This window comes from Phyllostomus discolor, chromosome 3 (assembly GCF_004126475.2).
Source record: "Phyllostomus discolor isolate MPI-MPIP mPhyDis1 chromosome 3, mPhyDis1.pri.v3, whole genome shotgun sequence".
Taxonomy (NCBI): Eukaryota; Metazoa; Chordata; class Mammalia; order Chiroptera; family Phyllostomidae; genus Phyllostomus; species Phyllostomus discolor.
Genome location: NC_040905.2, coordinates 29,412,807 through 29,425,861, shown reverse-complemented (window position 1 = coordinate 29,425,861; position 13,055 = coordinate 29,412,807). Strand labels below are relative to the sequence as shown.

Sequence of the window (13,055 nt, the reverse complement as noted above, 5' to 3'; positions counted from 1 at the left end):
TTGTTTTTGTTTCAAAGACAAATGCTTGTTACAAAGTCTGTGAGACATTGTCAGATTTCTCCTGGCAGCTTTTCCTTGCAGAACTGAAAAGTTTCAAGGGATGAGTTTTGTCCCTTTGTGGAGACCCAGAAACATGCTTTTGATTTTAAAGAGGTATTGGGGATAGAGAGCTTACACAGAGGGGATAAGCAGGAGTCCAGTACTAACCAGCTCTGTTTAAGCATTTAAGCCTCATAAAATAGATACGTTGTGGACAGCAGTCATCCCTGTGCCCAGCATCATTCAGAAGCTCTGGATTATTTGCTGGTAGAAATGTCTACACAATTTCAACTTCTGGGTCAGCAGCAGCTTAGCAGCAAGGGCAGTGACAGAGATGCTCAAGCAAACACATATCGTGGAGAGCTGTGAGTTAACCACCTTTGACGTGGAAATGTTCTGCTTTCGCTAGTTTTCCAGTGTCTCACAGAAAACCCAGTGGCTAGAATTCAAGATACTGTGACATACTTTGACAGTGCTCTAACTTGGAATCAATTGGTGATGCGCTCACTGACGGTCCTGAGGAAGAACCGCAGAATTCATCACTGGGGAGAAGGCAGGGGGGCCGTGCAGTCTTCCTCTGGGGTGGACAGTCTGGGCGTGTTCCAGAGCACCTGAAATTTCTTTGTAGCCTCCTCTTTTAAATTAAAAATGTACTTCACATTTGCATTCAAACCCATAACATATCCAAGTTAATAAGAAAAGATACTATTTTCAAATTTCATATCTCAGTTTGTCTTCCCCTTCTGAATCCTCCCCACCCCATGCCACCTCCAGAAAATAAGGAACACGCACGTTTCTCTGTGGCTGACATGCACTAGCAGCAGGGCTGGAGGTAGGTAATTTGAGATGCCTAATTTAACAAAAAAAAGCAAGTCATCCAAGGCCTACTAAAGCTTTCTTTTCTTCTATAAAAAGAAGCCATTAGTGAGCTATTTTGTTATCTAACCTAAAAAAGAAAATGTCCTGTGATTTGGACCCACCTGCTGGAAGAAACTCAAATTTTAGGCTGTTTTGTTTTGCTTTGTTTGATTTTAGAAGGAAGGGAGGAAGGAGGAAGATTTCCCAGAGCTTGTGCCCATGGACTGTGTAGAATACGAACTTATCACCCACTGTCTGATCTGTAATGCTAAAGCTATGCATATCCCTTATTGTGTCAGTCTGTTTGCAGTCCCAGAATTCTGTTTGGCATTTATGAATACCTCTCTAAAAAGGCATGGGGCTTTGAACCATCTGTCTTTGGATAACATTGGACCACCTTTTCTAGAAGATTGCGCAGAATCCAGTGAATCTGTGTCCAGCCAGGGGGAGAAGAGAGTATCTGGAAATTCAGCCCCTGAGGTTTCAGACCAGCATGGTTATTTGTCCACTCATCCATGTGTTTCTATAACACACTTGTAGCGAACATTCTCCATATGCCTGGCCTGATTGCCAGAGTCTGGGCATGCAGAGATGGATAAAATATAGCCTCTGTTGTCAAGAAGGTCACAAAAATGTTCCCTAAGAAAATTGTCGTTCACAACCAGAAACCAGAAGGAGATTGGCAGGGAATGTTGGTTACGTGCGCACAGCACACCTAGCAAAGGAGTGAATGTGCTGGCAGGAGCCGCATTAGGTGGCCCAGAGCTGACTCCAGTGTTGGGAAGACCCCGAAGAACTGTGGAGATTCAGAAGCACAGGAGAAAGCACAGCTTCATGGAAGAATAAGAAGTCTCTCATATTTGCTCCCCCACCTCAATATAATAACTTCAAGTCTGTCCACAGGCAAAAGTACCTTTGTGGGAGCTGTGGGGTCCAGCCCCTATGCCAAGAATTCTGGGAAGAGACTCCCAAAGGAAAAGTTCCAGTACACTCTGGGAAGAAAACTTGCAAACTTGTAATGCAAGTTTGAATGCATTACAGTAGGTAATAGGGACAGCATGGCTCTACCCACATCACTCCTCCCCCACGAAGGCACAGTTTCTCCTGGGGAAAAAGAGTGTGCAAGCGAGCACAAAGCATCCCCAACTGTGTGGGACTCTACCAAAGAGGCCCATGTCTCTCTCAACCAGTCTAGGGTACATGAATTGGGAGCTTCATGACTGGGAGTCAGGAAGAGGAGGGAGGAGCAGAAGATAGGACCACAGGCAGCCTGCCCACAGCCACTGGGAGCAGCTCACCCAGTGATCCCCCAACCCCTGCTCTGTGGGCAGGCCCTGTGTGCACTCTCAGGAGCCATGGAGAAAGCAAGCTTTGGCAGATGGCTAGTGAGCACGCACAGAAAGCGGACCCAAATATGGGGACTGGAACATTAACTGGTTTTGTTTGGGAAAACAAAAGGGAGGCTGTCAGCATTTGGTGTGGTGCATTGTTAGGAAGGAGAGGAGGCATATAAGCTTAAGAATTCTGCCACTAGAGGGAGCTCCAAGTGTGGAGCATTTTTTCAAAGAAGACCAACAAAATGGTCAACCTGTAAGTGAAAAGATGCTCAACATCACCGATCAGGGAGATGCAGATCAAAACCACAGTGAGATAACACCTCACTCCGGTTAGAATGGCTGTTATCAAAAAGATGAGAAATAAACAAGTGTTGACAAGGATGTGGATAAAAGGGAATCCTTACGCACTGTTGAGGAGGGCATGAATTGCTTTAACCACTAGAAAAACAATGTGGAAGTCCCTCAAACGTATCAAACACAGAACTGCCACATGACCCAGTAATCCCACTACTGGTGTATCTCTGTAGAAATGGGAATCGGGATCTCAAGGAGATTGGTGCTGTGCCATGTTTGTTGCAGCATTGTTCATAATCACCATGACACGGAAACCACCACCGTTTCTGTTGCATGTGAATAGATAAAGATCTTTTACCTTGGTTTGTCCACTGTTACCAAATCAACATCTAACTTGATTTCTTGAGGTACTTTTTTCTTTAAAAATAGAGGCTCATTTCACCTAGGAAAAGACAAAAATTTCAAAAGATTGTATTTGTGTCCATATGCCTGAACTGCTTTCTCTCCTGAGACGATGAAAACGTCCTTCTCTCCTCAGCAGAACTGTTTGCCTGTGGGTGAGACACTGGTTCACCAAGCAATCCCTCATTATCTGTCACCCAGTTTGTTAGGTTTCGCTGTTCTTTTGGACTCTCAGAACTTGAAGGCCAGAATGAATGCCCCACTAACAGCATCGGGGTGAAGGCCATCTGTAGATTCGCATGTGGCTACAGGCATACTTGGATATCTACAGCTCCAGAATCCAGTTTCAGGTGCTAAAGAAAACATACCTGATCATACTTTGGCTGGGAGTGTCACCAAAGATCACACAGTGAGAGACTTTCTCGTGTATATCAGCTCTGTCTCCCCTGCTTTATGACTCAGTGACAGTACAATGCTCACACGTGGAATTCTAAAGTGGATTTGTTCTTAAAACTTAAAGAAGAGGAAGAGAGAACAAATGAGAGCCCTCACACCTAACTAGCTGCCATTTTTTATATAAATGGCTAACACTATTTTTATGGGTTGAACTGGGTCCCCAAAAAGAAGACGTGTTGAAGTCCTAACCCCCATGCCTCAGAGCATGACTATATTTGGAAACAGGATTATTGCAGATGCAAACAGTTGAGCATAAGGTGTCCTTATAAAAAGAAAGCCCCGTGAAGACGGAGACTCACTAGGAAGACGTCATGTGGTGATGAAGACAGAGACTGGAGTGAGCCAGGGAGTGCCAGAGGTTGGTGGCCAACCACCAGGAGCAAGGATGAGGCAAGAAAGGATTTTCCTGCAAGTTTCAAGGGGGAGCATCTTCCTGCCGACACCTTGGTTTCAGACTTGTGGCCTCCAGGCCATGAGACAATACATCCCTATTGTCTTACGCCACCCAGTGTGTGATAGATACCCTGTTTGGCAGCCGTGGGAAGCTGATACAATGATCCACACAACTGTCTGGACTCTGCCAGGAGGACCTCCTGCACTTTTATTCCATCTGCTCCAATGCTGCCTCCATACTACACATTCCCTTCTCCCCCCACCTCTCCCACATACACACACAAAGCAAGGTGTCCTGGGAATGGATCTGTAGATGGAGAAATCCATCATTCAAACTGCAGAAGCCCTGGCAGCGTGTGTCCATGAGAGACCCCCGTGGGAGAGAAGGGCCCCAGGAGTAGGCAACTCTTTCTGGCTAGATGTGTAAAAGAAGTTTTAAAGACATGTAAATGAAGCCTGTGAAAGCAAGATGCAGTCCTTCCTAGTACAGAGAATTTCAGAAGTGAAAAAGGTACTCGTGTTCATTGGTACATGATTCTGTACTGTGGGCTGGGTGATGCCTTCTTATGTTTGAGGTTCACTTGGGTCTATGCTTTCAACCCCACTGCCCAGTCTGGCATGAGAGCCCTCCCTTGCCTGTCTTCCTCCAAGTCCCCACCTCCAGCCACCACTATTCCCCACTAAGGCTCAAGATGTGAGCGACGGGCAGAGCAGGACATTCCTGCCCCTAAACCAGTGTTTAAATGCACTAATGGGAGGAGTTCTGGAACAGGATTGTTCCCGTAGGTTGCTTCCATATACTTTCTGTGTGACTAACTGCAAACCCAGGCAGGCCATGAACTGCATTAAGGGGTTCTCCCTTCTACTCTCCATTAGTGAGAGGGACCTGTGCTGGTTCTGTGTGTTTGGGGCATCTGGTCCCTTTCCTGGGAATGCCAAGGGGACCTGAGTTGCTATTGGTTGCATTGAAGAAGCTACTGCAAGATCCTGGCTGGGGAGTCAACATTTCACTTTCAGTTTGGGGGTTGCAGGGATGGTGGGTGGAAGAGGGGGATGACACAGCTGCTTTCTCAGCCCCCCGGCATTGTGAAGCAATAAGACATTCATGACACAACACGAACGTTAAAAACTCGGCCTGTGCCAGCTCCTTAGGCTGTTGGCTGTGTTGTGCCGCTTATACCAACCGGTCAGGATCACATCAATATAGTCGATATAGAAAAAAAATGAGTTGAACATTCATTGAAGTCAGCATTGTTTATGAACAACTGCTCTCCTGAATCACTTCAACTGTGCTCGGACACCGCTGCCACGGGCTCAGAAAGGAACTTCATTTCTTAAAATCAATACTAGTGAGACAGGAAAATGGCACTTTTCAGCTTGCTTCATTCTCAGAGAGAAACTGGAGACCTCCTTACAGATGATGAGCTCAGATTCTTCCAGCCACAGCTGGCTTGGAAGGGAGGAAAGGGTCCTGAATGGAAGCACAGCCAATTTCTGGAGAGTTCTCTGAGGTCCTAAGCCCTTGAACTACAAGGGCTGGGCAATTGTGTCCTCATTTCTGCAGGAACCCACTTTTCCTTTGCACTTGGACCTTTCATTCTGTTAATGATATTCCCCAATCAGCATTTGCATATCTTTATCTCTGCCTTCCTAGTTGCATTCCCCTCCCTCAACACTCTGCAGTTAATACTAAAAGCCCCAAGTGCCATTTATAAAGGGCTTCCTGTGGGTCAGGCTCTGTGCCAGGTATCTAAATAGTATTTGATTTAGTGATGGAGACAGCCCGTCAAGTAGGCATTGGTACCCACTTTGGCGGATGAGGAAAGTGGGGTTTCAAGGGGTTAATCCCAGGTCGCACAGCCCACTAGAGAAGGTGGACCTATGATTCCAACCTGGATTATCTTACTTCAAAGCCCACCTGAGCTCATTAGCACTGTGGATCAATTCCTCTCTCTCACCAGCACTTGAACCTTCCAGGGAGAGACAGGAAAATCTCAAAGCAACTTCAGCTCACAGGCAGAAAGTGATTACATGATACTTATACTTAATTAAATACAATTTATGATGATGCGTAATGTGACACAGTCTCCATACAAAATCACCCTTTTTTCAGGTCTCCCAGAAATATGTGGGAAATCTTTATCTGTCAGCATACGCAGGACTCTCCTGGGGTGGCCGTAGATTTCTCCTTGCATCCTGTATGTGTCATGGTTTTCAGGAAAAGGAACCAGTAGGAGATACAGGTATCATTGTCACAAGGCATTGGCTCCTGTGAATATGGGGGTTGGCAAGTCCCAAATCGGCCAAGCCAGTGTCCTGGTTTGAGGCTGAAGGCCAGGAGCTGCGGCAGAACCAGGAGATTTTGATGTTCCAGTTGAAAGGTGGTCAGGCAAGAGAGAGCATTCTTTCTTACTCAAAGGAAGGTCAGCCTTTTCTACTGTTTAAGCCTTCGACTGATTGGATGAGACCCACCCACATTATGGAGGACAATTACTTTACTCAGTCTACCAACTTAAATGTTGAACCTAACCAAAAAATATCCTCACAGAAACACCCAGAGTAATACTTGAGTAAATAGCTGGGCAGCGTGTGACTCACGCAAGTTGACAGATGAAACTGACCACCAGCCATGCCAACCTGGGTGTGTGGATGGTCGCTGCCTGGAATGTAGTGGTGAGGACAGAGGGCCCAGCCAGCATGGTGAGAACGTGGGCAGGAGTAACTTACTGACATCTACCTGGACCTGGGGCGAGTAGGCCAGTGAATCGGCGCTTCGGTCTTTGTGAGGCTTTCGTGATACGAACGCCTGTGAAAGAGGGAGTGAGAGTGGGTGCCTTTGAGAAAGCCCCATGAGAATTTATTATTCATAGGTTGGAGAAGCTTGTAGATATGAAGTTCCCTACTTCATTTTTATACCTCACATGATTATTAATTTCTAGCATACTGTTTCTTGAGAATAGTAACTGAAAATTTGAAGATGTTGCATATTAAATTATCCACGTTGATCCCAGGACTATAAAATACATGATTCATATTCCTTCCTCTTGTATTTGTTAGAGCTTATAAAGTAAGAAATCTATATCAATTTGGAAGAACTTTTTTTTATTGAGTTCCTAAAATAAGATTCTTTTGCTTCGATGTAATCTGGGTTTGAAGATAAATTTAAACTGTGTGTGTGTGTGTGTGTGTGTGTGTGTGTGTGTCTGGAATAGATTGTAGACACACACTAGAGTTTCTGAAGTTGTCTGATAACACAAATTCAAACTCCACGTCCTGTGTGTGTGTTGTGTTGTGTTGTTTTTGTCTGTCTGTTTTTCCACAGGCCAGGCATTTGGAAAGACCTGAAGACCATGGGCTCAGTGTCTCTCTTTATATTCTTCGTCACACTGCTCGTTCTGGGTCGACAGGTAAGAAGCCCGGTTTTTTACGTAACTCCTCTAAGTGTCACATTAACAGCACTTGGAGGGTGTGCAAACAAGCGCTGAAACATCGGAATCTTCTCATCACTTAGGAGAAAGTAGGTAGCACAGGACATGTGGGCTTAGACACAGATAAAAGGAAAAAGGTCTCATTTATTTTCCACTTGTGGCAAACTTTGTGAATGGTAAAGATGTGACTGAATTAATTTCCTATTAAATCTCAAAATACATTGTGTAGGTTTCATAAGCCTAAAAAAAGTGTTCCCTTGATAACTGACACTATTTGGAAAAAAAAAAAAAACAACTTTCCCTTGCCTGGGATTTCATTAGCTTTTTAGAATGTATAACATGCTTCTTTTTTTTCGAAGTGGGTATGAAAACCTTTGCTGTCACTTGTAATCATTTCTAAAAATATAATTCTTTGTTCACAAATTTTATTTTATGATGCAAATGAAGCTATTCTTCCTTCCTTTGGCCCCCTCACTTCCTACTGGTCTCCCAGTAGAGCCTGTAGGGGCAGGGTTTTTAAGAACACTTCTCTTTCTCTGCCTACATACAAGGACACTCACCCAGTGAACAGACTCATCTCAAGCCTGGCAGCTCCATCTCAGCCATAGTTTGCTGTGAGTTTTTTGAAGGATAACATGAAACCAAGTAGTGATGAATCTGGAAGTAACTAACTACAATGCAAATCCGTTTGAATTATATACATATCACTAAACTGTTAAACAGCTGGAAGCTGCTAATATCCAAGGCAGAGACCAGACCTGTGCCTGCCAGCCCAGCAGCCCGGGAACACTGTCACCTTCCCTGTCCCCGAGGCGTGCCAGGGGCAGCCTGCCCCAGGAGCTCACAGGGCTGTCCTCAGCACGCTCTCCCGCTGCAGAGCTGCGGGGCTCACTGCCTCCCTTCAGCCCTTCCCGGCTGCGCACCCTGGCACCTGCTTGGTTCTGCTTCCTTCGGCTTGCGTTTTTGACAGCCTGCACGTTTCTGTAAGCCTATTACACCATGTTGTTCTTTTCTCTTGGTTTCATTTGCTTCTCCTGCTACCTGGCTTTCTTCACCGCTGACCAGCCAGCTCTCTGTTCTCACTCATAGAGAAAAGGCATGTCCTCTGTCAGGAAAGCCTGTAGTTTGGATGTGAGAGAGAGGGCTTCCTGTGTGGAATATCACCTAACACCCGTCCCCGAGGAAACGATCGGGCCATCCCCTCTGTGACGTCACCTGTTTTTCCCTCATTTCATACAGGGGATGTTTTGTCCCGAACTTTCCCCTGTTAGAATGGCCACTCAGATTGCTACATTTTAAGAACCTAGAATCAAATTGAATTGTCCCACATTTTTACTGATTATTGAGATGATAAACATTCCATCTCATGACATAAATGTGGTTGAATCCAGTGACTACCCATTAATCTGTTACTTTCTAATTGATTTAAGGTAATTGAAAGTATTACTATTATGGTTGGGCATTAATTTCCCCCAGTCATGCTGATGCCAATCTCCCAGGGAGTCATTCCTCTTTTGTCACTAATGTGACAATAATCTGGAGGCCTCGAAGGTCATTACTCCCCACACGAATAATCATGTTCACAGTCATCCTTGAACACCTGGCACCAAGGTGAGCCCCGAGGCGGACCTTCAATCCAAAATCATTAAGAGAATGATTTCGCCAAGTCTTCCAGGCTAACAAGAACTGTGAAATCTGAGACAGTGTGTTTCTGCACACTCTTCCAGGAAGACAAGTATGTTATAAACAAACATCCAGTATTTGAAATAAAGTTTGTAAGTCGCTTCTGTATTCACGTCCACAGAGCTGTCTTTCCTGAGTGATTTTGTAAACCACAGCTCAGCCATTTTGTGACTTACTGTTGTTGTTGTCATTTGTTCTAACAACATCTCTGTCCCATGACCATCTTTTTTCAAAGGATGGTGATATGTTTGCTTTCTGAGCACATTAGTGTAATAAATATTGCTGTAGGTTTCTAAGAAACCTTAATGCAAGCATAACTCATGGCCTGGGCCAGAGCTACAGTGCTGCTCTCTGTACTGAGTCCGCTCTGCCATGGGAAAGCTGGCCAACCCAAGGGCCCTTGTTGAAAAGGGAAGATTCCCTGTACTTCTCCCAGGTTTAAACAGCACACTGCCGTCGCGTTCTGCATTCTAGGCAGGCTCATTTAAGATAGGGAACCATGCAGAGGGCAGTCTAGTAGCCTGAGAGGGAGGCTGATGTCACTGTATGTGAGAGTTCAGAATCCAAGCAAAAGCGGATCACACACTTCCTGCAGCCGTCCAGGGACCGCTGCTTCTGTCCGAGCACAATGGAAAGGTGGAAAGCCCTGTAGTTTCTCAGAGTGTTTTCGGAACTAGACAAAGTACAAAACTTCCCTGGAGGCTGTGCTGCAGTATGAAACCCAGCAGTGAGGGTTGGAGGGGTCCCCATAGGGCTTGGATGCCTCTTCCAGGCTCCCTAATTTCTCCCACCATTGCCCAAGCGAATGAGGAGCAAAATGCTGTGTCTCTGAGTTGCATCTGGGCCTCTGAGAACTGAGAGTAGCCTCAGACAGAATCTGAGAGATGGATGGCGCAGTGAGGAACGGAGGGTCTCAGCAGAGCTGCTGATTCATTGGAAGTGACTCGCAGAGTCCAGAAGGCGGCGGCTCACCCCTGGTGCTCTGCTGGATCTCTCCTCACGGCCGCACCCCGTGTCTGCGTCTCCCTCTTGCTTCTTGTATAAGGACACCAGTCGCTGGATTCACGGCCCACCCGGAATCCAGGATGACCTCATCCTGAGATCCTAGAGTTAATTACATCTGCGGACACCATTTCCAATGAAGGTCACAGTCACAGATACTAGAGATTAGGACTTGGAAGTGTCTTTTGGGGAGGTACCATTAAATCCATGACACCTGGTTGAGGATGGAAACATTTGTCTTCCTTTGGGGGCCTCTACTTGAAATTCTAATGCCCCTGCCCATCGAGGAAAGGATTCTACAGAGGAGAGCACTGCTGGGGAGGGGAGGTGTGAACAGTTGGCAAAATGTCACCTTCAGTCCAATGTAGCTGGTCCCCAAGCGCTCTGGGTCCTTTTATTAGGAGACTTGCAAAACGCTTGCCTGTGATGCAAGAGTGCCCACTCGGAACACCTGAGCAGCCCTTGTGCATGGTCTATGGAGACCTGTGCAAACCGGGCCTGCTGCCGGCCCTGCTGGCTCTGTGGTTTCACGGCACATTCCGTTTCTGTCTGGCCTTGAGAGTAGGCCTGTCTTCCCAATGCCACCACCGTAGATGGTTCTGTCGTTTTAGTTTAAACCCAGCCCCATCACTGGCTTATCCCCCAAAAGACCCAAATAAATAATCTATTCTGCAAGCGAAAGGCCATTTCCAATAAGTGCCCCGCATGGTCACCATAAATACAGAATGTGGGAAATTTGACATTAATGTAAAAAGTGCATATAAACAAACTTAAAAATATCACTTGCAGTCTTTCTTTTAAAATGTCTGTCTCTGCAAGGCAAAAACAAATGCTGCATTACAGGAGTAGCAGTTTTCTAGTGGATCAAACATAGTTTGATCAAACCTAGTAGATGAATAATCATCACTTTTTGGAATCAGAATGTGGATTTTTTTAAATTGTCACTTGTTCCCGAGGGGCTGTTTGTGTGTGTGTGTGTGTGTGTGTGTGTGTGTGGTTGTTTTGTTTTATACTGTCACTGGTATAATTAACTGAATCATAAAACAAATAAGCCCCTGCATCTAGTTCTTCTCTGCACTTGTCAACAGATTACTGTCTGTGCTGAATACACCCTGTCTAGTAGGCCTTCTGTCACAGGTGGATCCACTCAAGTCTATTGCATTATATTAAATTATTTACATCATAGTTGTCACAAAATGATGCCAAAACCAGAGGCCCATTGACAGTAAACAGGCCTCTCTATTTTTACAATGTTAATAACTGGTTTTCTAAAAACATTAAGTTTTAATACATTATAAAGCATTTGCACGTGTTTTTATTACCAGGCACCATCTTAATTAAATGATAACACAATGAACTTTTGTCTACGTATAATGTCATTCTCTCGGTACAATGAAATACCAAACAAAAATGCATATTTTTCAATAAGTACTTAATTACATAACTTGTGGTGGGGAAAACAGATTTTTAAATATTAAAGGCAAACAGCCACAAATGAACACTATTATTTTTAAATGCAAATCAAACAATGCAGTCTCTCTAATATGTTTTCCATTTTTCATTTATTTATTATTCATATTCTATTATGCCTCTCTTCAAAAATAATTCAAGCCAACTTTTATTAACATAACTAAACAAGAAGCTTTCATGTCTTCTTTTTTTTTGTTTTGTTTTTTTTTTGGCAAGCCTCCAACATAACTGTTTTCTTTGTCCCCGACGCTGGTTCACTCCTGAACTGGTTTTTGCAAATCCGTGTTAGAGGTTGAGTGAGAGGCATTTTCAGGGAACAGGGGGCTTTGCAGGGAAGGTGACAGTTCTGTTTGGGGGTTCTTTATTCGGTTTTGTTTCATTCTTTTTATTTTCTCTTTAAAACCTCCACTCTCTGGCAGGACAAGATGCCTATTGTTTCTTTACCTCTGTGTCCTCTTGTAACAGAATGAATATTACTGTAGGTTAGACTTCTTATGGAAGAACAAATTCAATAAAGAGCGGGAGGAGATAGAAACCATGGAGAACCTGAACCGCGTGCTGCTGGAGAACGTGCTTCCTGCGCACGTGGCCGAGCACTTCCTGGCCAGGAGCCTGAAGAACGAGGTGAGATGAGGCGGGCTGCTGGCCGGGAGGGGACGGTGGGCTGGGCGAGGCCCAGGTGCTCTGGGCAGTCACTAGATGCCTGTGGCACTCCAAACACCTAACTGTTCAAGTCCACTTTCAAGAGGATATTGATGAGGTATACAGATGTCAGTCAGGAAGAATGAGCTAGAATCACCACAGAGCATCTTAGCATGGAGCTGATTCATTATTCCTAACCTGTCCCCAGTAACACAAAGTTCTGAAGGTGCAATATGAGATGCTGGAGTCCCAAATAGGTATATCCCAAAAGTGGCCAGCCAGTCCCTAGTGTAGGAGGATGCCTTTAGTACCAGTGTACACTAGAGACCCAAATCCAGAGGGAAAATTAAACTGAACATTTCACACATCCGCACTTTGATTTCTCAGGACTTTCCTGTGAGCCTTTTGCAGGTTGTAGAACTTCAAAGATATGAGATGGAATTTGGAAATTATCCACACAAGAGCAGATCAAAGTCTTGAGTCCATCCATTTAAATGAATGGAAATGGAAATTTTATGGAAAGTATAAAGGGATGGATATTTTACTAGCATTGGAAATGCTAGGGTGTCATGTCATTGTTGAAATGACTGACAAAATGAAATGTCATGAAATTTTGTTAATATTTCTGAGTTACAAGATATATATCCAGTGGGACTGTACTAATTTAAGAAACAGGTATTTGAGCACCCACTGCGTGCAAAGCCCTGTGTTGAATACAGCATGGTTTCAAAGATGTGTGAGGGGCTGTCCTGTCCTTAGGGAAGTTTTAGTGAGATGGGGAGTAGATGAGGGATCAGGAAGCCTGTCGATGGATGAACTCAGTTGTGATGATGCTCTAGGATGAGCTAAAGCAACCTGGAGAAAAGGGGTTTACGCAGTATTTTTCCAAAGCACATGTCAATTTGACATGAAGAAGAAGTGCCAAGTGGTGGGTGAGATGCTGGACACTGTCGTCTTCCTGGGAGCAGGCTGGGCATGTGAGCCAGGCCAGGGTCCCACCCGAGGCATAACTGACTGCAGACCATTCACTTTCCTATTTCTCCTGGTACTG

General features: G+C 44.9%; 1 protein-coding gene across 1 annotated transcript in view; it reads left to right on the top strand.

The window, feature by feature from the left end:
* The window catches only part of ADCY2 (adenylate cyclase 2), a 356,581-nt gene that overhangs the window by 311,655 nt on the left and 31,871 nt on the right, over positions 1 to 13,055 (top strand). Inside the window, exons 19-20 of the mRNA XM_028526056.2 lie at positions 7,102 to 7,186; positions 11,828 to 11,986. Coding sequence (XP_028381857.1) covers positions 7,102 to 7,186; positions 11,828 to 11,986 — 244 coding nt within the window. The remainder of the gene's footprint in view (positions 1 to 7,101; positions 7,187 to 11,827; positions 11,987 to 13,055) is intronic.